At 39.5% G+C, this 24,306-nt stretch overlaps 1 protein-coding gene across 1 annotated transcript in view; it reads left to right on the plus strand.

Moving 5' to 3' along the window:
• Window positions 1–24,306, plus strand: part of SKAP2 (src kinase associated phosphoprotein 2) — a 153,686-nt gene that overhangs the window by 11,263 nt on the left and 118,117 nt on the right. Inside the window, exons 2-4 of the mRNA XM_038392511.2 lie at window positions 9,339–9,444; window positions 12,001–12,026; window positions 22,503–22,610. Of these exons, the coding sequence (XP_038248439.1) occupies window positions 9,339–9,444; window positions 12,001–12,026; window positions 22,503–22,610 (240 nt within the window). The remainder of the gene's footprint in view (window positions 1–9,338; window positions 9,445–12,000; window positions 12,027–22,502; window positions 22,611–24,306) is intronic.

A 24,306-nucleotide genomic window follows, 5' to 3' on the forward strand; every position in this document is an offset into this window, starting at 1 on the left:
CTGAAGCTTGTCATATGCGGCTTGGAGAGTCAGTAAGTTTGGCCATCCCTGTTCTATACAATTAGTCTCTATACAGAAGTTTGAAAGGAGTCAGGTGTCTCAGAAATATGACAGGCATGATAAAGAAAGATCTTTGACATAGGTGATTTGGTGTTAGTGTTGATTCCAGAGAAGAAGAACAAAATACAAGATTTTTGGGAAGGACCTCTTGAAGTGATAGAGGGAATGAAGTCACTTATAGTATAAGGAAACCCCCATGGCAGGGAGGAGGGCAAACGGTAGATGTGAATATATTGAAAGCTTACCTGCGTGGCAGGATGGACTGGAGTAACCAAGGGGACTGTCTGTGACTCTATGGTAAGGCAGTTATAGTGCTTGAAGAGTTTGCATTTGATACTTGGTGACGTCTAAGTATAAAACTCACAACCAGTTTGGGATTTGTGCTCCACTTCTTCACAGTCTGCCCTGAGTTTGGTTCTTACGCTCCTGAGCCACTCCAGACAGCTTGACAATAAGATTAATCCTTTTCAGGATGTCAAGAAAGCCAGGTACCTGATTTCTTTCCCCCGTCCCCCTCGTTCCCTGCTGCATTTCTTCCACTGAACAAAAATTCCTCATCAAAATCTACTACAAGATTTTGTCTCCCAGGTTATCTCCTGAGCAGCTGCTCATTGCTCAGCTTTATGTTCTGAATCTCCAGTCATCTTTTCCAGATTGCCACATTTCACCGCAAGTCCCTTATTTTTTTTCTTCAAATGAAGATAATTTATCCAGCATCCCAAAGCAGCTTTCTAAGGCTAGGCATCATATGGAGGGAAGACACATGAGTAACAAGATGGTGGATCAGGTGCATGGATTAAAGAAGTCTAATTTATCATATTTACCTTTTGCTGTTGGGTACTGCAGCAGTTATATTCTTTGTCTGTCCTCAGAAACCAGTCATCCCTCTCTTAGCTCCTCATCAGCTGTTGCTGGACATGTGCCTTCCCTTCCCTATCATTAAAAAAACTCAGAATAATTTTTGTATATTAGTTTTAAAACATAAACATCCATACAATTATTTATTGTAATGCATAATTTTCAGGCTGATATTGCTGAAATTAATGTTCATTGTAAAAGAATCCCAGGGTTATGTGCACATCTAAATAGATATATCTTTGCAGCTGTTAATATGCATTTGAACAGTACTGGAATGGGACTGGAAACAGTGAGGTAAAGAGCCCTACACAAGCTTCTTGGTAAAAAATAGCCTCCAGTGATTTGAAACATTGTTCAATTTTGTTTGCCATAAATTTGAGAATGTGTCATGTGAGTGATAAAAATGGCATAGACTATTTTTATACACTCATTACTTGCTTATATACTGCGTTAATTGAAAAAGACAAACTATCTTTCTCATCTGGCTAAGTTTACATTTCTTTTCTAATCATATGTCAATAAACCACAATAGATGCAGTATAATGTGGCATATTGTGTAAATTTTAGGTTAATCCTTAAAATCGTTTACTGTAGTTCATTTGGAATCATGTTGTAAACTGATCTTGATTTGTATTAGTGTGCTGCTTTTCAAGAACTCCTTAATATTTTAGGGCCTGATCTTCAGTCATCTCTGAGGGACATGGGGTGTGGAGAAGAAAATGTTCTAATCACCATTTGGTGAGATTAGAACTTTATCCTGAATGTAATTTATTTGAAATGTCCTAGGTGTTTGATTTCAATTGAGGATCTGAGCAATCTAGGTGAGCTTTTGACCTGTAAATCATTGAAGGGAATTGCTGGTTGTTTATTTTATCAATAAATTCATTTTATGTTGGTAGTAATATAGAAAGATGGTCTTGCTTATGGTGGTTTAAGATACAACTGGACTGCCCATAAAAGATTCTATGTGGCAAAAGAAAGGTCTAAATACTTGTCAGCCTATACTAATGCACTGTTTTCGGCTAGCTGTCTTACAGTTGCAAGTCTGTCTTCATTCTTCTTTTGTAACAGATACGTTGTTGCTGTATAAGTACAAATGTAAATCAAAACATGACAAGTAGCATGTTCAGTGTGATCCAATATTTGTTTAGCAAACTCTTGGAAGAAATTTTCCAAACCATCCGATGGTCTTCCTTGTGATGGAAAAGAGCAAATATTGCATGCGTTGCAAATCATGGTTTATAGCACAAATGCACAGGCAGCTTCAGAGGTTGTCTGATAGGGAATAGGTCTAAAGTCAATTTATCAGTAGATTTCTGTGCAAATTCTGAAGTCAGCTTGATTAATTGCTTCCTAAAACTAGACCTAGTACTATTAATAGATACTGTGGCTGGCCATACTTCCAAAGTATATCTCCTATAATATGTTTACTTCAAGTACAGCAGATATTTACTCGGTTTAGTAATATACAATGCAAACAGCTGTGTTAGGTATGAAATGATTGTATCATTGCAGAGCTAAAAGCTAGGTTGCAGAAGTATGTTCAGACAGCCACAATTTTTTTGTGATTTGTAGATTTTTATGTTTTCACATTTGTATAGTTTTCTTTGCTGAATCCTGAAAAACCTTATGTGAGTAGCCTTCATGCACAAGAATAATTCTGTTGACTTCATAAAACTCCTCAGCATAAGACATTGACCACTCGCATGAATGAGGTTCTGAGGGATTGGGTTTTCTGTTTGTATTTTACCCCCAGAAATTGGAAAATTCCCAAATATGCCTGTGTAGACCCACTGAAATACTGTGATGCCCAAGTCATCGCTGTATGTTTATATTGATAATTGCAAATAAAAATAACTGACTTAAACATTTCTACACAAAGGATAAATATAAAATATAAACAAAATAAAAATGTCTGTTAAAATTTTGATTGGTTATACCTAATGGCAATCAAGTTTTAAACTAAGTAAACCATTTGATTAATTACAAATGAGTTAGTACCATATTTTAGTCCCATATTTTAGTCCCCTGTCTCTTTTCTATCAGTTTGTAGTCTTTTTTGACAGCAATTTGTGAATTAGATCTTATCAGTTAGATCTTTCAGTGCTGCATCTACCGTTCATTTCAGCATGCAAATAATTTTTCTCTAGAGTACTTCAGACAAGGTTAAGATAATTAAATATAAACAGTAGCAAAACAAACACTGTTATTAACATTAATTATTTCAGGGCTTGTATGTTAACTTTTTTTTAGATAAGTTGGCGTGGAATAGTTTCTCTATGTCTATTCATCTTTGTAATTATAGTGCTAAATATAAACTGTCAGCTCTTTTGTCAGACCTCTGGCTCTTTTTGCTGCAGAAATATGGATTATATAGCATGTGCATACTTCTTGCCCTCTAGTCTGTCAGCGTGTGATAGAAGCAATCAAAATGGGTGAGAATAATGACTGAAAAGGGCAACAGCTATGTTTTGTTCCATGTCTCACTATAACTGACACATTATAATTGTTTACTATAAAACCTGTTTTAAGAGGCTTTCTCACTGTTTGAATTAAACTGGTTGTTTTAAAAACAATGCTGGATAAACAGAAATGCCATCATGTACAACCATAAGGAACTCCCACATGTGTCAGCAGCAGGGTTTGAATCCAGGACCTTCAGATTCTCACCACAGACCTCTAATTAGGGTTGCCAACTTTCTAACTGCACAAAAATGACATCCTAGCCCCACCCCTTCCCTGAGGCCCCGTTCCTCCTTCCTGTCATTTCCCCGAGGCCCTGCCTCCCACTCACTACATTCCCCCTCCCTCGGTGGCTTGCTCTCCCCCACCCTCACTCACTCACTGGGCAGGGTTTGGGGTGTGGGAGGGGAGTGAGGGCTCTGTATGGGGGTACAGGCTCTGGAGTGGGGCTGGGGATGAGGGGTTTGCGATGCAGGCTGGGGAGTGGGGCAGAGGGGTTCAGGTTGTGGGAGGGGGCTCTGGGCTGGCGCAGGAGGGGGTGAGGGCTCCGTCGAGGGTATGGGTTCTGGGGTGGGGCTGGGGATGAGGGGTTCAGGGTGTGCGAGCGTGCTGTGGGTTGAGGTAGAGAGGGGGTGAGGGCTCTGGAGTGGGGCCAGGGATGAGGGATTTGGGGTGCAGGAGGGGACTCTAGGCTGGGGGATGGGGCAGAGGGTTCAAGGTGTGGGCGGGGCTCTGGGCTAAGGTAGGGGGTTGGAGTGCAGGGGGGTATGGGCTCCATCTGGGGGTGCAGGCTCTGAGGTGGGGCTGGAGATGAGGGGTTTGGGGGGCAGGAGGGGGCTCTGGGTTTGGGGGGGCTCAGGGCTGGGGCATTGGGTTGGGGCTCGGGATTGGGGTACGGGTTTACCTCTGGCAGCTCCTGGTCAGTGGTACAGCAGGGGGGCTAAGGCAGGCTTCCTGCCGGTCCTGGCTCTGCGCTGTGCCCTGGAAGTGGCCAGCAGGTCTGGCTCCTAGGCGGAGGTGCAGCAGGTTGCTCTGCATGCTGCTCTCACCCGCAGGCACCATCCCTGCAGGGTGGCGCCAGTGCTCGGGGTGGGAGCAACATGCAGAGCCGTGGCCCCCACATCTAGGAGCCGGACCTGCTGTCCGCTTCCGGGGTGCAGCACGGAGCCAGGATAGGTAGGGACTAGCCTGCCTTAGCTCCACAGCACCGCCAACCAGACTTTTAATGGTCCAGTCAGCGGTGCTGACTGGAGCCACCAGCGTCCCTTTTCAACCGGACACCTGGTCACCCCCATCTCTAATGCTTGAGTTAAAGATATCCTTTGAGTGGACCAGATTTTTGAGGGATGTGGTGTATACTTTGGTAGTGGATTACACAGTTGTTTTCCACACAGCAGTAGAATGTTGGGGGTCAGGATTTCAGGAATCTATTCCTGCCCTTGGGAAGGGAGAATGAACTAGTGGTTAGAGTAGTAGTTACAAGCATTGGCTCATTCAGCCCAAGAGGCAGTATGGCTAAGTGGATTAGACTTGTGTCTGTCATATTAAAGATCTGAGTTCTATTCTCAGCTCCAGCACAAATGATCTCAAGCAAAACATCTCTGTTGGGTTTATTATGGAATGGGGGAATCAGAGGCTGCTCTAGCTAGCTGGGCCTAATCTGCTGCCCTAGGCCTATGAGGAGAGGGGCAGTACACTGGAGCTTTGCCTAGTGTGGCAGATTGTGTTGAATGGCCTCTGGGGAGAATGATACTTGCTTCCCTCCTAAATGTAGGGGTATGAGGCCCTGTTCAGTAATAAATAAAATAATAATGAAGTGCATAGCAATACAAACAGCAGTGACTAGAAGAGATGAGCTTAGATTTCAAGGCTTACTGGATCCCAACCCAGAGCACTTTACTCTACAGGTGTTCTGCAGGGAGTCTGTCTCTTGAGTGTCTGCATCGCATTGCCTGTCTGTGGAGCTATGCAACAAAGGAAGATTTGACCAAAATGCAGAACATTCTACATAATCATGAGAGAGACAAGGTGGGTGAGGTAATACCTTTTATTGGACCAACTTCTGTTGGTGAGAGAGACAAGCTTGTGAACTTACACAGAGCTCTTCTTCTGGTCTGGGGAATGTACTCAGAGTATCTGAGTGAAATACAAGGTGGAACAGATTGTTTAGCATATGTAGTTAACTCATAACAGTACTTATACTAAACAATCTGTTCCACCTTGTATTTAGCTGTGACACTGAGTACATTTTCCAGATCTGAAAAAGAGCTCTGTGTTAGCTTGAAAGCTTGTCTCTCTCGCCAACAGAAGTTGGTCCAATAAAAGATACTACCTCACCCACCTTGTCTCTCTAATATCCTGGAACCAACACCGCTACAACACGGCATACATAATCGTGGGCAAAGGTCTGAGTGTGTGTTACATTTTTTTAATATGCTATACTGTGATACTGGCATTGAAATTTAGCTTGTATAAGGTTTCTGCCTTAGCATCCTAGTAGAGAGAGTTGGAATTTTTGTTTTGAACTTGACAGAGCATTTGTTTGTCAGCTCTGTCTGCAAATATTAACAGCAATTCTAAGGAAGACTTGTATTTGTTAGAAACTATAGGAACTTGTGCCAAAATATGGTTTGAGTTGACTCTCTTCTGAAGCTTTTCTGAATGCAACTTGATTTTTCTTCTGTGCATAAGAAGGTGAACAATGATGTAAGGTGAATAGTATCTACTGTGGAATCTTAGCTTACCTCGAAAGCCTACAGGAGGGAGAGATCTATATTCCCATTGGGAAAGATCTCTCTTCCATGTCACTGCTGTTATCAATAAACAACAGATTTGTCACAATTTCATTGACTTTTTGCAAAATCTCACAATGAGAATAGATGGTGCATCCATTTCTGCATTGCTTCTATACTATTTGGAGGTTGCAAGCTTTATTTTCATCTCTGCTTTCACATTCAAAGTTCGTCCAAAAAGGATGCATTATATCCACAGTACAGACATTGGTCCCCAACACGTTAGGATACACTGCATATCCTAAGCCATAAGTAGTGTTGCCAACTTTCTAATTTCTGAAAACTGGACACTACAACAGTAGCTCCGGAACCTCCCCCTGCCCTGCCTTTTTCCCTACCCCGATCGCTCATTGCTCTCCCTCCACCCCCATTGCTCCTTCCTCTCCACCCTCCCCACCTTCCAAGATGGGCTCCCTTGGCTCCCACGAAATGCAGGTAGAAGGCAGCCCCGGCTGATGACCCGGCCCCTCCCACTCACGTGCGGTAACCGGATTTTTATTGTCCGGTCAGTTACATCTCACTGGACACTGAACAGGTCCTTGCAACCCTAGCCGTAAGTGATGTTTGTTGCTCACTAATTGCAGCATATGTTCTTATCTGTCAGACAGTGACTTGGATGATGGTATTTTTGCTTAGGTTTGGAATTCAACGAGAGGTAAGGTGGCCTGCAGAGTTTAGTTGGAGGCTGCAGAGGCCTCGTGCTATAATGAATTAGATGAAGGTTTAAAGATTACAATGTAAACATCACTTTCTGCTTATAAAAGTGACCAGCGACACTGGAAAATGCATATTGCTATCTAAATAGCACTACAAAGTTGCTAACTTGTTGAGTAAATATATAAAAGGCAAAGGGTTCACCAAGCTCATTTCTTCCCTCCCCTGCACACAATAGAACCTTTGGGGTTTGATCCTGAGAATTGCTGAATACTTGCTGCTCCTGTTTGAAGTCATTGACTATTTTGTTGCTGCCTTCAGTGGGAACAGGATCAGGCCCATTGACTTCATGGGACTCTACCTCAGGACAGCATCCCAACTGCACTTCAGAGCAAGAGGGGCAGGATCCTTGGAGCTTGTGAAAGGGTACAGACTCTAGGGCAAAATGTTGCTCAAGTTTCTGTGAGCGGGCCTGGAGGATTCACAACTACAATAACTCACTGGCCTTTTGTTTCTGCCCTTGTGCAAAAGGTAGCGCTTCAGGAGTGAAGCGCTATTCTAAGGGCTACTCTAAGGGCTGTTCTGCTGCATGTGATTGGAGGGGTGGCGGGGCACTTCAGGGGGAAAAGCACTTGTTCAGATCTCCAAAAACCTTACAGATTCAAGATTTTGCCACATATTGCATGATGATAGGAATCTAATCCAAATCTCCTAAAAATGTTTTGGTAATTTTTTTTTTTTTAAATAAAGAATTGCATGGCTACATTTGTCGTTGTAGTAGTGGCTAAACTAGTTTTTGAAAGCAAGAATTTTTTGGCTTAATTTGTTCTGTTGCAGCACAAAACGCAAAGTGGATCATGCTTAGTTAAACTTGTCTTCATAATGAAAGCTTAAAATAGGCAATTGAATACTCAAGTTAAGGAATTTAAATATAAAGTTTTATTTTAAAATAACTTTAAGTAGAATTTTTGCTTTACATTCTGCACCTAACTCCCCTATATACCAAAAACGCTCCAACCGTAACCCAACTTTGTGTGAGCCATATAATGGGATTGAAATAATGAGTGATCTATCATCTTACGGGCTAAATTCTTACTTCACTTACATGCATGCAGTGCTGTTCATTTAAGTGCAGTAGCATGTGTGTAAGTGGTGGGGAAGAACTTGGCCCTCTTTGTGTATACCGAAATGTGGTAAGTATTTAACATAACAAGTGCTGTTTGAATTTATGGTAGTACTTTCAGGTTAGACATATAGGTTAAGTACTGGTGTGATATAAATAGCTCTTCCATAGCAGCTGTGATTATGGAAATCTGTGAAATACTAAACACTAAAACAATGCTAAGCCTTTTCATGGATGCTCTATTATATCCACAAACCACTTATATTATTGCTGTTGGAATACCACGTAAGGTGTTTTTTAGTTTGAATCCTTATGTTGGTTGACCTTGCAATCCCGACAGTGTAGTTTGTTACTACGTGTAGGTGTTTGAAGTTGCATTGAAAGTCCGGATTATCTAGTCCTGGTGCAATGTCACTGGAACTTTTGAGCACAATCATTCAGGAGTAGGGAGTGCAGAACGCCCGCTGAAGTGGATGGCAGTTTAACGTAAGGAAGCATGGCAGGATTAGGTCTATTAGGGTCTAGTTAATTCACCATGCAAATAAGATATTGTAAACTTACTGTTTTTCTCATGCCTTTTTCAATATGCAATAACACACTCATTTTGAAAACAAAAAAGAATAGGGAAATGGGTATTAATTTTGAATGATCAAACCTCTCTTGTTGGAGTGGGTCAGAATACTCACACAACCAAAACAATATTGTTTTTATACAGTTCATTTCTAAATGCCAATATAATCAGTTTATCTTTTGCTTTAAGAATAAAAAAGGTATATTGCAGCTCATAACTTGGGCCCTGATTCTGCAAGTGTACAGATGCTATAAGCACATGAGTCGTTCTGTTGACTTCAACAGGGTTATTCAGTTATGTAACATGAAGCGCGTGTGTAACCATTTGCAGGAGCGGGCCTTGGATATCCAGTATTAGCCCAATATGGGGTACAATAGCAATGTATAAATATCTGAAAATGGAATTTATAAGGAACCAGCAACTGATCCATACCGGTAGTACCTTCATCTGGTTCTGCTATAATGTTGTAAATGACTCAGCCACTTTTTGAAATTTAAACATATAAAATAACATGATTGTAATCTATGCACAAAAGCTGTTTATTCTTTTAGCTTTATACCATAAGTGGTAGAATGTATTTGCCATAGCACCATGGTTTATTTAGTCTTTTGTAATTCTTGCTCATTTAATGATGCCAAATGTCAAAACAGCATTTGCTGTGCTAAGCATAAGTAGAACAGAGAACAAATTTATCCAGTTTTAGAATTTGAAATATTTCAACCATGTTATACATAGAATAGATAAAATAGGTTTCTTCAGAAGTGATGATTTTCCCTTATGTGTGTAACCTTCCCCCCACCCCCCCCCCATGTTCTAGGTGTTGATGCATTTATATCTGATACCCTCAAAGGAGAAAATTTATCCAAGAGAGCAAAGGAAAAAAAGGATGCTCTTATTAAGAAGATAAAAGAGGTCAAGGCTAAGTAAGTCATCTTTACTATTTTAATTTATTAGTAATTGCTTGTTGCTCTCTTGATAACTACTCTGTTTTAACAAGGCATTTTATATGGCTACTTTGCAAAGGGATCTACATGGGTGAATTGAATTGAATCGAATCCCCACAGGATTCAGTTTATTTCAGTGGGGAATGGGGGCAGAAGGTGTCTGCCTGTGTGGATTCCTTTGTGGGATCAGGGCTTTGGTTCTTGGCCCAGGACCTGTCTTCCTCTGACTAATGATGTCTTTAAAACGTAAAAACAGTAATATTGGAAGAACTTGTCCAGGATGCTTGATGCAGTTGCATGATTATTTTCATTGGGACAGATTCTCAGATGAAGTAAGCTGGCATAACTCTGTCCACTGACTTCAACATCTATTTGTTTTAACCTATTCTCTCCTTAGCCCTGTCTATGCTAGGAAATGTAACCATTCCTGAAAATAATTTTAAGCAACAAGTTCCTTTAAACTGATATTAAAAACTGTTAAGTGCAGCATAGACCAGACAAAACTGTCATCTTAATGTTGTTTCAGAGAGCGTGAAGTCTCTTTACTTTGAGACTTAGTTCCAACCTCTAACTACCTGGGTGAGGAGGATTTGGCCCTAGTTTTACATGTACTGGAAAAAAATCTGTTCTGCAATATGTTGTATCTTAAATTAGGATATGTTCTGGCACTCCTTATTCTTCTCTTCAGCTTCTCCACAGCTTTTTTCACAGTGATTTCTCCGTCCTGCTTGATATTCATCCTTGGCTCTCATGTCACACTCCTTTACAAATGTTAGTGATCCTGTAACTGAGTGGTGACAGTATACTCAGTGTGCTGTTCTAATGAGGAAGAAGTAGAACCCCAAATCTTTATAATCTAAGGGTTCTCCTAACTCTTTCATTTAATGTTTCTTTTGGTAGGTGGTCCTCTTCCTCTTTCCTGCTTTCCATGGGGGTTCCCCAGGGCTCTATCCTAGATTCTGGCCATTCTTTCTCTACAACTCATTCCTGTGTGATTTCATTAGCTGTCATTTCTAGAGATGACTGCATCCTATGAAGTGAGCTGTAGCTCACAAAAGCTTATGCTCAAATAAATTTGTTAGTCTCTAAGGTGCCACAAGTCCTCCTTTTCTTTTTGCGAATACAGACTAAAACGGCTGCTACTCTGAAACCTGTTATCATGAACTGAAACTCAGCGTGCTAAAACTGAACTCTTATGGTGAAATCCTGACCCCAATTACAGTAAACGGGAGCTTTGCCATTGACTTCAGTGGGGCCAAGATTCTAGCCCTTATCTTTATTTCCAAATTCTCCCATTTCCACCTTTATCACTGCTAAGTGTTCTTCTTATCACCCATGTCCCAAAATGTGTGTCTGCTAGAGTCACCTTTGATTTCTCCAACCGGTTCTACTCATCCAGGCTGGGTCCAAACATTGCTATTTTCTACACAATGTTTCTTAGATCGAGCCTTTTATTTCTGCTTGCATTTCTAAGTCTCTCACACAGGGCCTCCTGGATTCTCATTTTCATTGCTTTTAACCATCACCTCAATGGGTTTCCTGACGCTTGTACTACCCCTTCTGGTCCATACAAAATGCATTTGTTAAGATCATCTTACTTGCCAGTCATTCTGATCAGCTCCCCTTTTTACACCTACTCAAATAAATTCAAGCTTCCTGAGATTCCACTTAAATCGATACATAACAATGACTTTCCTTACTTATTTACCTTGCATCTTATTGTGTCACTGCACCCTGCAACTGTTTTGTTTATGTATGTTGCAAGGATCATAGCTTTGGGGGACATGGCAATGCACGTAGTTTTCGCCACAGCAAGTAGTATCCCTCAGTATAAGAGGTATAGTAGTATCATTTCGTATAAGAGTTGTTGGGTAAATTTTATTAAGACTTGCTTACAATTCACAATATGTGAATATGTATTCAAAGTACTATTATATTTAAATACATATCAATATCTTAATTAACAAGTATCTTCTGTATATCCATTTTGTTTTTTATGTGCTGCTAAAGTATTCAAGCCAAATCCAAATTTTGTTTCTTTGTTGACCAGTCACATTGTGTTCATTATAAAACATGTAAAATATTGTGATTTGTAACTTCTGATAAATGGCTTTCATTTATGTAGCGACATCTTAAAATATACTATTGACTTTTGGGAAGGTAATGGAAAAGTAAATGTTATGTAATATGTTCATTTTAATTGAGCTATTTGAGCTAATGTGTTAGAATATTTTTTTAAGTATTGTTACACCTGAATCTGTTTTTAAGTGGCATTTTTAATTTGTCACTATTCCATGAAATTTCTTTAAAATGTCTGATGATCATGCTCACAAATTCAGAAACACTGGAAGAAGAACTGATTAAATGTTTTAATAAAGGTGAAATTTTGCAATATAAATTTGCAGCAGCAGTACTCCATAGCACAAAACTGTTATTTGGAAACTAATAATTTTTCTGTATTTGGGTTTGTCACATCTTGAGACCTTCCAAATGCATATTGCTTTATGTTGTCTTTTTTTTCTCCCTCCCCTGCAGTTACCCTCAAGATTTCCAGGATAAAGGTAATTGTACAATATTTTATTTCACTGTGGTATGACTTAAATATTTTGCTCATTGACAGACTCTCAATTGAATAAACATACTGTGTTTAAAAGCATAAACATTCAAATGTCCAGCTTGTGCATTTATTGACTCTCAAGGATGAGGATGCTAGCTCCCCCTGCTGAGCAAAAATTTAAAAGCTACAAAAATCTCCTGTGTGCTTCAAAATTTGTGTGCTAAAACCTCACTCATTTAATAACTTGGTTATATTTACTTCATGAATGCACCATAGGAGAAAGTTTACTAATAAAGGGGTCTTGTTTAGAAATGTAGCTGGAAATTTATATTTAATATACACTGAATGTCTTAAATGTAGATTACTTAATGAACAAAAACTCAATATTGTCTAAAACTATACAATTTATGTTTTGTCATAGACTGCTTTGTATACACTTTCTACTTTGGCAGTAACCAAATGTTAATAGTGATCATTTATTTGAGACCTTTTTTGTGAACCTATTTTACTTTTTAATAGGTTGATTTAATGACTATATGATATTGGCTTTTAATCCACCCTTAATGAATATGTTCATAGTGTAGCAAGGAAATCAGACCTTTAGGACAGGAGAACAAGATTTAGAGTGCTAGTAATGAAAACTGAAGTTTGTATTATGTATTGTCTTCTTGAGGAGTAAACAAAGCAGCACAGTGCAGCTAGAAAGAGAAAAGATTGAAGAGTGTATTGCTACAGTGTTCTGTAACTAAACCAGGAATGGCTCTTATTTTCATGATGCTAATTCACAAGGTCATGACCTGTAGCCTGTGGATGCTGGTATGAGGGTCACAGTGTGAGGTCAAACAAGCTTATGAGAAGTTGCACTCTTTGCAGAAAGTAGAACCCTGGTATCTTCTATTTGTAGACAGGAGATACTAATGTATAACTAATATTAGTGCTAGCTGATAATGTGAGAGTGTATAGACACTTTCTATGAACCAGCTTTTCAGCTAGGGAAAGCTAAAGCAAAATACAGTTAAAATCAGACTATAAATTTTTAAAAATAATTTCAATGAATTATATATATCTTTAATTTTCCATTTTAACAGTGGTGGTTCCTAACTTTCTAGAATCAGTTGATTTGGCAAAATCAAAAGTTTGCACTTAAAATTTGTTTAAATTAAATTACCCCACTTTATATTATGCCTTAGTCCTTCCACTCAAGTTAAAATCACATTTTGGTCATCTTCATCAGAAGTAAATGGAAAAGGATAAAGAAAATAAATGCAAAATTTGTATTTTTATTAAGAAAATGTCTTAGCTTTATTTTGAAATTAGGTGGGGTCACTGTTCAGTTTAAAATGTATTTGATTTTTGTAAAGCATATTTTACATTTCAAAGTAAAATGCATATTTTACATTTTAAAGTATTTTTGTAGTGTATATACAGTAATGTGTAACTTCCAAATTTGTATATAACAACCAGAAGGTTTCAAAATTCTTTAGGTAGGATCACTGATAAACATGTGAGCTGGTTACAAAGACCAGAGCTCCTGCATTTACTGCATTTATTTAAAACCAAGTTGAAGAAAACTTCTTATAGCATATCTGCCCTTCCAACTGTTAAAGACTTCATTGATCTGGTTGGAAGTGTATTTTTTTTTCTCCTCAACTAATTTTGAGATGAGGTTTCTTTAGCTCCAGAGGAAGATATAACTTGAAGAATTAAGCGTTCAGTGGTTGCCATATGCTTATGACCTGCTCTGATTTCAATGATGAGTGTATTTGATATGGTTTGTTGAAAGTACATACAACCTTTAAGAAGAACAGCATTGCCTTGAGCACACTTAATCCCCATGGAGCGTCTAGAACTGCATGTGATATAGCTTGTAAATTTTGACATTCTTTAGTTTTCTTTCAATGTAACTAAAATGAAAGGATACGAAAACGTATGTTGATGAGTACTATAAATGGGGCCAAACTTTGAAAATGTTATCTACATAGAAAATCCAGATGCATTCATGAGCATGGATATGCTAAGTAAAAATATCACTTAATTCTCATTCATGAGTTATTACCTAATTTTACATTGGCTCTTACAGTTAAGATGATATGCTAATTTTGAACAGGTAGAATCCCTATCCTGCTCTCAAGACAACACGTACATATTGGATTAATTTCCAAAACACTCTCCCTTTCTTAGAATTTTTCTTTATTCTTTACTTAATAAACAATAAAATCAGGAGGGAGCTCAGGCTGAGTTTTGTTTGTTCCAAGGGTTTTTCTGTAGGACCTCTGAGGTGGTTTTTTTTATTGACTCTTGTTGTGCTTCAGTCCTTTAGAACTGTAGATGCACCAAAGAGAGGGAATAATCACACTCAATCTGACCTGTCCTAAATTTTCCAACAGAGAGATCTCCTGAAAGATCAGTGATTACATGAATTTTTAATGAAGGCTACACAGAGACTAGTTTTTGGTTCTAAGGAGACAGAAGCCTGGACTTTGTTGAAGATTGAGAGTTATTACAGTTTTTGGCATTTCTATCTATGTTTGAGATTAATTGAATCCATATTTTGGCTGGCAAAATATTTTAGCTAAAAGAGCTTTGTTTTTAACTCATGCTAAAAATAATGCTAAAGTTGGCAGAAGGACCATTGAAAGTACTATGGACCCTAGACAGCATACTTGTGTTTGAAGTTTGGTATGCTGTTACGTGCTGATATATGGTTCCTGCTCTCTGTAATGACCGGGCTGAGAGCTGCTTCTTTTTGTTGAGGTAGTGTTTCTTTTTTGTGCTTCTGTATAAGCTGCCATCAGGAGATAATAGCAGGGGCTTCTGGAGCTGGAAAAGACAGAGGCAGTGGCTTACAGTTTGGAGTAGCACAAGAACAGCTATTGAACGATACCACATGGATGTGGAAGTATGGACCTAGCTGATGCTGTTTTTAATGGCATATGACATCTATGCAGACCACCACTTCTGGGCCAGGAATGCAAATGCACGCTGGTGGTAGCAAATTATGATGGAAATGTGGGGTGACTGGCAGTGGGCTCAGAACTTTTGCATTAAAACAGATGCATTCATGGAGCTGTGTGAGGAGCTTACCTCGGGTCGGCAACCTTTCAGAAGTGGTGTGCCGAGTCTTCATTTATTCACTTTAATTTAAGGCTTTGTGTGCCAGTTATACATTTTAATGTTTTTTAGAAGGTCTCTCTCTATAAGTCTATACATTATATAACTAAACTATTGTTGTATGTCAAGTAAACAAGGTTTTCAAAATGTTTAAGAAGCTTCATTTAAAATTAAATTAAAATGCTGATGTTACGCTGCCAGCCTGGGGTTCCGTTCACCTAGGCCGGCAGCAGGATGAGCGGGGCCTGCGGCCGGGATCCTGGCTGGCAAGGGGCTGGTAGCCAGAACCCCAGACCAGCAGCGGGCTGAGCGGGGCCGGCAGCTGGGACCCCAGACTGGCAGTAGGCTGAGCGGCTCAGTCCGCTGCCAGTCTGGGGTTCAGTCCGCTGGCTCCTGCCAGCCAAGGTTCCAGCTGCCAGCCCCACTCAGAGTGGGTACCTACCTTCTCCCTGGTTCTAGCCCATTCTCTTCCACTCTCTCTCTCTGCACTGAGCTGAGGGTGGGAGTGTATAGAGCACAGGGCTGGCGGTGAAGGAGCCAGTTGGGGTGTAGGGTCTGGCCAGGAGTTAGAAAGAGGGAGGGAGCTCAGGGTTGGGGTTTGGGTGTGGAGTGTGGAGTGCTTACCTGGGCAGCTCTCATTTGATGCAAGGGGTGCAGGTGGGACTGTGGGGGGTGGGGTGCAGCAGCTCCTGTTTGGTGCTCAGGGTGGGGGTGGGAATGTGGGGGGTAAAAGAATCAGGACATGGGGTGTGAGTGGGGCTGGGTATGTGGGGGGGTTCAGGAGTCAGGGCAGGAGGCTGGGGGCATGTGAGGGGGGTGCAGGAGTCAGGGCATGGGGTGTGGGTGGGCTGGGTATGTGTGTGGGGTACTGGAGTCAGGGCTGGAGGCTGGGGTGTGTGGGGGAGTATAAGGATCAGGGCAGAGGGCTGGGGGTGTCGGCTGGGGTCATGGGGGTGCTCCCAGCCCCCTGCCCAGAGCGGCTCACGGCACGGGGCTGGAGGGGATATGCCCTGATTCCACCCCCCTTCCCCAAGGCTCTGTCCCCACCCACCTTTTCTCCACCTCCTCCCCGGAACAGCGAGCGTGCTGCGGCTCTGCTTCTCCCCCTCCCTCACAAGGGCCATCAGCTGATCGGTGGCAGGGAGGGAGAGGAGGTGGGGCAAGAACACAGCACGCTGGGGGAAGAGGCAGGGGACAGGGGAGCTTGCCTGCTCTGCAGCAGCAGCCGGTGGGGAGTGAGGGAGGGTGGAGAAGAGTGGACTGGGGCAGGCAGGATTTTTAATGGCACGCTGCTGCCTGCCGGGGTCCCGGCCTGGGCTCGACAGCGGGCTGAGTGGGATCAGTGGCTGGGACTTGGCAGGCGACAGCATGCCATTAAAAATCGGCTCGAGTGCCGTCTTTGGCATGTGTGCTATAGGTTGCCGACTCCTGCCTCAGACCTTGAATGGCAGAGCATGCAGATGAGACCCATAAAAGGTCCAGAAGCATGCCGTTCTTGTCTATGGAAACGGGCATCCCCAGATTGCTACAGATCAGTAGTCAATCAGTCTGGGGTTGGAAAATCTACAGATGGTGCAGTGGTCATTTGAAGTTAGCAAGGCAATTAAGGACGTGCTGTCCCTGTGATGGTTTTGGTCACAGAGACCCCCCTTGGGATTGTCACCTGATTTACTGAAACTATCTCTGAGCCCGTTTTCTTTGCCAGCTTGGGACTCCAGAACCCTGTGTTGTTGAGCCAGACACGGAAGCCTGCTGCAACGCAGACCCAGGGTCTGAATTATGCCCCCAAAGCTGCAGAATTAATTGAAAACAGCCCAGCAAGTACTCCTGTCTGCAGCACCCAGACACCCAGGTCCCAGTGGGATCAAAACTCCAAATAAATCCATTTTACTCTGTATAAAGCTTATACAGGGTAAACTCATAATTCTCCACCCTCTATAACACTGATAGAGAGATATGCACAGCTGTTTGCTCCCCCAGGTATTAATCACTTACTCTGGGTTAATTAATAAACAAAAGTGATTTTATTAAGTATAAAAAGTAGGATTTAAGTGGTTTCAAGTAATAATAGATAGAACAAAGCAAGTTACCAACAAAATAAACCAAAACATGCAAGTCTAAGCCTAATACATTAAGAAACTGAATACAGGTAAATCTTACCCTCAGCAATGTTCCAATAAGCTTCTTTCAGAGACTAGATGCCTTCCTAGTCTGGGCCCAATCCTTTCCCCTGGTACAGTCTTGTTAGTTCCAGCTCAGGTGGTAACTAGCGGATTTCTCATCACTGGCCACCCCTTTGTTCTGTTCTACCTACTTTTATAAAGTTGGCACAAGGCGGGAATCCTTTGTCTCTCTCTGGGTTCCCACCCTTCCTTCTAAATGGAAAAGCACCAGGTTTAAGATGGATTCCAGTATCTGTGACATGGTCACATGTCCTGTGAGACCCCTAGTCTCCATTCTTCCAAGGCTGTCTGGCAAGTACCCAGGAAGGTTTGCAAGTAAACAGAGCCATTTACAGGTCATGGATTCTGAAGCACCCTTAATGGCTTCCACTTAACATGTTTACATCAGTAATACAAGTTTATATCTTATTCTCCTAACTTCAGACATAGAAATAATATATGCAAACAAATGGGATGAGCACACCCAGGAGATCATAAGCTTTGTAATGATACCTTACAAGAGACCCTTTGCATGAAGCATATTCCAGTTACATTATATATTCACACTTATTAGCATATTTCCATAAAACATAAGGAGTACAACGTCACAGCCCCCCAGGCTTGTAAAATTGGAAATATTCCTGAAATAATTGCAGGGTTTGAATGGATGGGCTCCCAAACTGCACAGGCATGATGGCTGGGGGGAACAGTATGCATCCCCACCAGTATTGAGCAAGCAAGTATATTAACAGAAAAGGATATTATTCCACTGTTATGCAGGCTCTTGTGGACCATCATGGCATATGCCATGCTCACCTACTTTGGATGCAGTGGGAGAAGGTGCATGATGCCAGGGTGTTCTAGAGGTCTGACCTCTTTCAACATGGTCAAGCTGGTATGTTGTTCCTCTCCCTAATATCGCAGTATCTGTGATCCTGTGTGCCAACAGGAGAAGGTAGTTTAACTACATGTTGAGCTTGAGCAAGTGCAGGATGGTGGTGTTGAACATGAGGTTAGCATGCAGAGAAGACGAGGCCAAAGAATCAATTTGTGTGCAGAGCATTAGCACCCTGAGCTTTGTAGATGGCTAGTCCTCCTTTAAATAAAATCAGCGGCTGCTTTCCATTTTAAGCTCACTTCTTAGTATCTCCCTATCTCATTGCCAACCTAAGCAATTCACCAAAAATTTCACATGCCAGATAGAAAAGGAGTACTTGTGGCACCTTAGAGACTAACAAATTTATTTGAGCATAAGCTTTCTTGAGCTACAGCTCACTTCATCGGTTTTTCCACCGAATGCATCCGATGAAGTGAGCTGTAGCTCACGAAAGCTTATGCTCAAATAAATTTTAGTCTCTAAGGTGCCACAAGTACTCCTTTTCTTTTTGCGAATACAGACTAACACGGCTGCTACTCTGAAACATGCCAGATACAATCTCCTGGTAGAACTCTTCTGGAAACACTGGGAGAACTTTACATGAGAAATTTCAAAGATAGTTGTTCAAATATTTCTATCATTCATTTTTTTTTCCCCAAAGACTTTCCTTATGCTTTTTGACTCCTCACATCTCTGAAACATATTCATCTACAAACCTCATACTACTGCTGTAGTGCTTAATATGTAGATGTCTTTCTTTGGTTTTGTGAGGCTCACGTAGAAATTCTTTGGATGTTTAAAATTACCACTTGATACCAAATCCTAGATGATTGATTCACACACCTTAATGCACATAATTTATCAGTTTGTTGCATGTCCCAGTGGGCATGAAGAGAATAGCTGTCAAAGGAGCCACTTGGGTGATAGGTGAATTGGGTCATTTTCTCATTGATGTTCTATTGAAAATCAACTAAAAGACCAAGGGACTAAAGTATACAAGCTTTAGTTTGAAAGTAACTTTATCCACTCATTTGTGCTAACGAACCTGTACTGGGAATCTTACATTTATTAATTACTGGGTATAATAGTCTTTCCAGTAGTGGAGGCTGGATACTGGGCAGAAGGAACTCATTTCAGCTTGACACGTTTGGGCCTTCTAGCAAAAAATCAGGAGGCAGCTGCTTGCCTGCCCTCCTTTAAGTGTTTTATACGCTTTAAGATTAAGTTTGAGCAATTTCTTTGCTTCCTCCTTCCTAGATGTTTTACTAACACGGTGTCTAGACCAGGGATAGTAAATAGGTGGATAGTGGGCCAAATCCGCACCACCAGCCACTTTTGAATGGACCCCAAAATCATTTTGTTTACCTTTTTATTTATTATTAATAATTATATATTTTTGTTTATTTATTATCATTATCATTATTATTGCTGTTTATTATTTTCTCTAGAGTCTGGACCTTGACTATACCTTGACCAAGAAATTTTGCCCTTGACAAAAAATAATCGACTACCCCTGATCTAGCAAGAGTCTATTTATTTCAAGGGCAGAGGCTGAAATATTTTGATTTCTGATCTCCTTTACAGATTAAGTGGCTGAAGTAATATCTTAAACGTTTGAGCTCATTACTATGAACAAGTAATAGCAGAGGAAAACAAATTGTGAAAAAAAGAAGACTTCGTTGTTTATTTTTTTGTTTTAACCAGATCCTCCTTTCAAGTAATATGGTCTTGTTCATAATATTCAGTTGATATCAGCTAAACCTGTTGGAAATGTTCAGTGCAGAATACAGGGAATTAAAGTGCAGCCCTTGTTAACGTAACAACAGTTAAGTGTCTAATTCCCCACTTACCATTCTGCACACTTACCCCTTTGGTGTGTGCTGTTTCGGAACATCAATAAATTAATATACTGTAATTGAAAAGATGGTGTTTAATAAGAAAAGATCAGGTATAATGCCTTTTATTGTGGGCAAATCAAAATATTGATTCTGTGGTCAAACCTAAGTGGTGAGTTAAACTGCAGAAATGAGAGAATAGGACTTTTTTATATAACTGTTAATGATATATCATTAATTAAACTTAAAAAAAAAAGTTCCAGGATAAATCAAATGCTGTTCTGGGAAAACAAGAACCCATATTAATGAATATCAACTCCTTAATTATCATCATGACTATATAACAGGGACACATTCATGTCTTTTCTTAAAGTGCAATAACTTTTACAAAGAAGTATTTTAAAACTGATCATTAATTTTATGACCACAGAAATGAGATGCAAAATTTATGCTGTTGTCATTGGCATAGGCTCAAGGCACTACTGACATTATGTGTGATTTGTAATGGAATGGTTGCCAGCTAATGAGTCTATAGACAATTGGTTTGAGCATGCTTTGCGTTTAGATGTCTGATTAGGCTGTAATGCTTTCAATTATGTCTTCAAATTGTATTGGATACATTTACCTGATGCCCATTGTTGCTTGGTAGTTCAGCTTTCTATTACGTAAATACAAGTTGAACACTTTCCTTTAATTTATTTATGCTTTTCAGATGTATTCGCAGGCACTTAGCACCTGGGGAGGGGAGAAAATGGTTTGTGCTGCTCGACACTGACTCCTCTGACTGGTTAAGGAGTAGCATTGATAGCTTCAAATGCAGTCTGTTCCAGTCTTCCTCAGTCAGTAGAGTATTGGCTTTGATACAGCAGGATCTGGTTGTGAGAAGATTAAAAGTAAGGAAAGGATTACTAGGGCTTGTCCAAAGATACAGAAGACCCCACAGAATTAACAAGAAGGCTTATTATACTTTTGATATATAAAACTTCAGGGAGTAATATCCCTATATGTTAACAGAACAGACTCCTAAATCTCTCAACCCCACAAAGCCAGGAAACTGAGAATTAAGGCTGATTCTACTCTTAAATCATTTTGTCATGCATAAACTTAAGCATTGTAGATGTGTTTTTCTTTGAAGCTCCAGAATATTGCGTGATCTATGATACCAAAATGAGCTACAATTCCCAGGTACAACTGGGTGAGTTAAAGACTGCATTTCAGCCTGTAGTGTGAACTACAAAGCACTTGGTTTAAACACAAAAACAAAAGATCTGGCTTAATATAGTCTCAAATATCTTCCAAGTTAGTTCCCCCTCTATTTCAGTGTCTATGGTACATTTTAGTGTTACGTATTTCAATTACTGTATTTTCAACACAAAGTATGGGTACACAAATACATGTTCTCACACACAGGGTGACAGTGTTTCTATTTGTACTCAGATTGCTTTTCTGCATGGATAAGTTTTTAAGCCTGACGGCTTCAATTTTAACCACTCAATTTTTTAAAGATATAAACAGTTTTTGAAAGAAGAGTGATTGAGCACTCTCCTTTTTCTACATTCTCTGATATGTGTAACTCTTCTCCTTTTCTTTGCATAGTTGGTATATTTTTAGACATATACCACATTTTGAGAAGGAGACTTGATTTTGCATAATGGAAATGAAAGCTGCATGTAATACTCCCCCCCCACCCCCCCCAGCCTCCACTTCCATTTCCCGTCATTATAGCAATAAGACCCAACATGACATGTACATTAGTCAGCTATTGATGCATACCTCAGGTGTATCTGAGGTCCTTAGTTCCCCGAGAAGCACACCTATAGATTACTGTGCTATACACACACAGTTGTAACTGAGTGCTATTTATGCGTGACTCCATTTTTTATTTCAAGAGGAAAATGAAACACTACCTTTAAAAATACTTTTAAGTGGAAGGATGTATCCTTACACTTTGAAAAGTAGTTCGTAGTTGAGGAGAAAGCAAATTGAAAACTTGAAGTACACAAAATGTTGCTGCAAATGCAGTTTGGCACTTTTTGTGAAGGAGACAGTCAAAGAATTTCCCTTTCTTCCCGAAATATGTTCTCTTTTTCCTTTTATCCTCAGGCTGTCTGTCTTTCGTTTCCTGTTAGTTTCTCCCCTGACCCACACTTTTGGTGTGTGGCATGGTTTTATTTATTTATTAACTGATGAGGTTCCAGCTGTGCACCATTGGGAGGGGGTTCATTAATATGACATCATTAAAAATACCCACTTGGCCAATTAGAATGTAGCTTTGGAGCACCAGTGTGCACAGCCATACTCTAGTATTCGGAAGTACATGAAGTGAAATTAAGAGAACAATGGGACACTGAATTTGTTCAGTTTAATTTAAAATATGACTTGACATCATTCTTTCTTATTAAGAAAGAATTGCTACATCTCTGGTTTCAAAATGAATTCTGTTTACGTCAGAAAGAGACAGTTATTAACAAATGGTATCTGTTTGACTCTTGCAGGAGAATTGGAAGATGAGGAAGAGTCTGAGGGCTCTTTCCCTTCACCTTCTGATAATCTCTCATTAGCATCTGACCGATATGATAAAGAGGATGAAGCTCCCTCTGATGGTATGTGACTCTGTTTATCTTAAAATGCACTAGATTTGCCAGTTTGCTACAAACCCATGCAATCTGATCCTTTTGATTAGGGTGATGTTATGGTTGGAAAGCAGATAAGCAGATAGGCATCAGCAGACAGCTGGACAGTTCTCTTACCTTTACAAGAACCTTTAAGGAACTGAAGAGCTCTCTCTAGTGGTACTAAAAGCATAGTGAACCTGTCATAAGTGCACACTGTTTGTTTTTACTCACATATTTTTTCATAATGAAAACTCTTTTGTAGAATTTTTTTAAAGATAGATCAGTGGGTAAAGCAGTATGTGAATATTCATAGTAACAAATTGTTTGTTTGTTCAACATTATCAGATTCTTGCTTAATTTTATTGTGCTACTTAATGGCTTGCTGTATTATTTATCTTATAAATAATGAAACAGTTTAATTGATTGATATTTTTCTTTAAACTTAATGCAGAACAAGTTCATAAAATATTAAATTAATTATTCCTGCAATGCTTCCTCACATTAAGACTTTCTTATGTAGATTGTTTTCTTTATATAAATGTTTAGTTTGACTTCCCATTTAAAAAAAAACCCTTGGTTCCATAGTTGTTTTCGTATTGTTTTATCCTGTGTTCAAAAGTATATAAACAACCAAATTTGGCAGTACGTTTAATGAAGATATGAACAACTGAATATTGCAAGAGTTAAGCTTGCTTTACCATAGCTTCCATTTTTTGAGGTCCATTTATTTTTATACACAGTATAAAAATCTTGTATGGGTAATATATGGTTATAAATTGAATACATATAGAAATGAATTAACTATGTATATTAATTTGTGGCACTGAAAGTTAGAAGTGAATGATGTTTTCTGCCATGATATGATGATCAAACTGTGCAGCTCCATCTCAGAATACCATTGCTGAATGAAAATATGCTTCCCGCAACATAGCACTCCACATTTTATGTTACCCAGATTATTCCCTTTGGAAACATAAATTGCTTTTATGAGGTATAAAATTATGTCTATTGCAGAACAGGGATAAGTCAAGTACATGCATAAGTGATAAACCTTCTAACCACTGATTCTGAATAACGACATTTTCTTTATACACACAACTTTGTTAAAATGTACAACAATAATCACATACTTTTTAAGTTGATCTTGTTCTTCATTTTAGGAAATGTAGAAATGTTATTAAAAAAGAAAAAATAAACTTTGTTTTAAGTTCATATTATAATTATTAGCCAAACAAGGCATGGCTTATATAAAATCTAAATTAGTTTTCCAAAGTACGAACAAAGTTTTCCATTTTTTATACTTACAGATTTTATTAAAATACCTTTTTGTGGTTATAGCTTATGATATGTTGAGCTTAAAGCTACTACAAAGGATATATGTCAAAATTATCTGGATATTTGATAGAAAAAATGAAGCTATATATTTTTTTCTGAAGTTGTGCATTATTAAGAAAAAGATAGCAGTTTTGTTGACAAAACTGAATAATTAATTGTTGAACAATGCTGATGCCTAAATATATTAAGTATCATATCAATTTGGACATACAGATAATTAATTTAGCCTCTTTTGGATGTTGTAATTACTAGGTTAAGCGCATAGATACCACTATAATAGCCAATTTACAAAATCCTTAGATAATTGGATATAATGTAGGATAAAAATACAACTAGTACAAGATAATAA

The sequence above is a fragment of the Dermochelys coriacea genome, chromosome 2 (genome assembly GCF_009764565.3).
Source record: "Dermochelys coriacea isolate rDerCor1 chromosome 2, rDerCor1.pri.v4, whole genome shotgun sequence".
Lineage (NCBI taxonomy): Eukaryota > Metazoa > Chordata > Testudines > Dermochelyidae > Dermochelys > Dermochelys coriacea.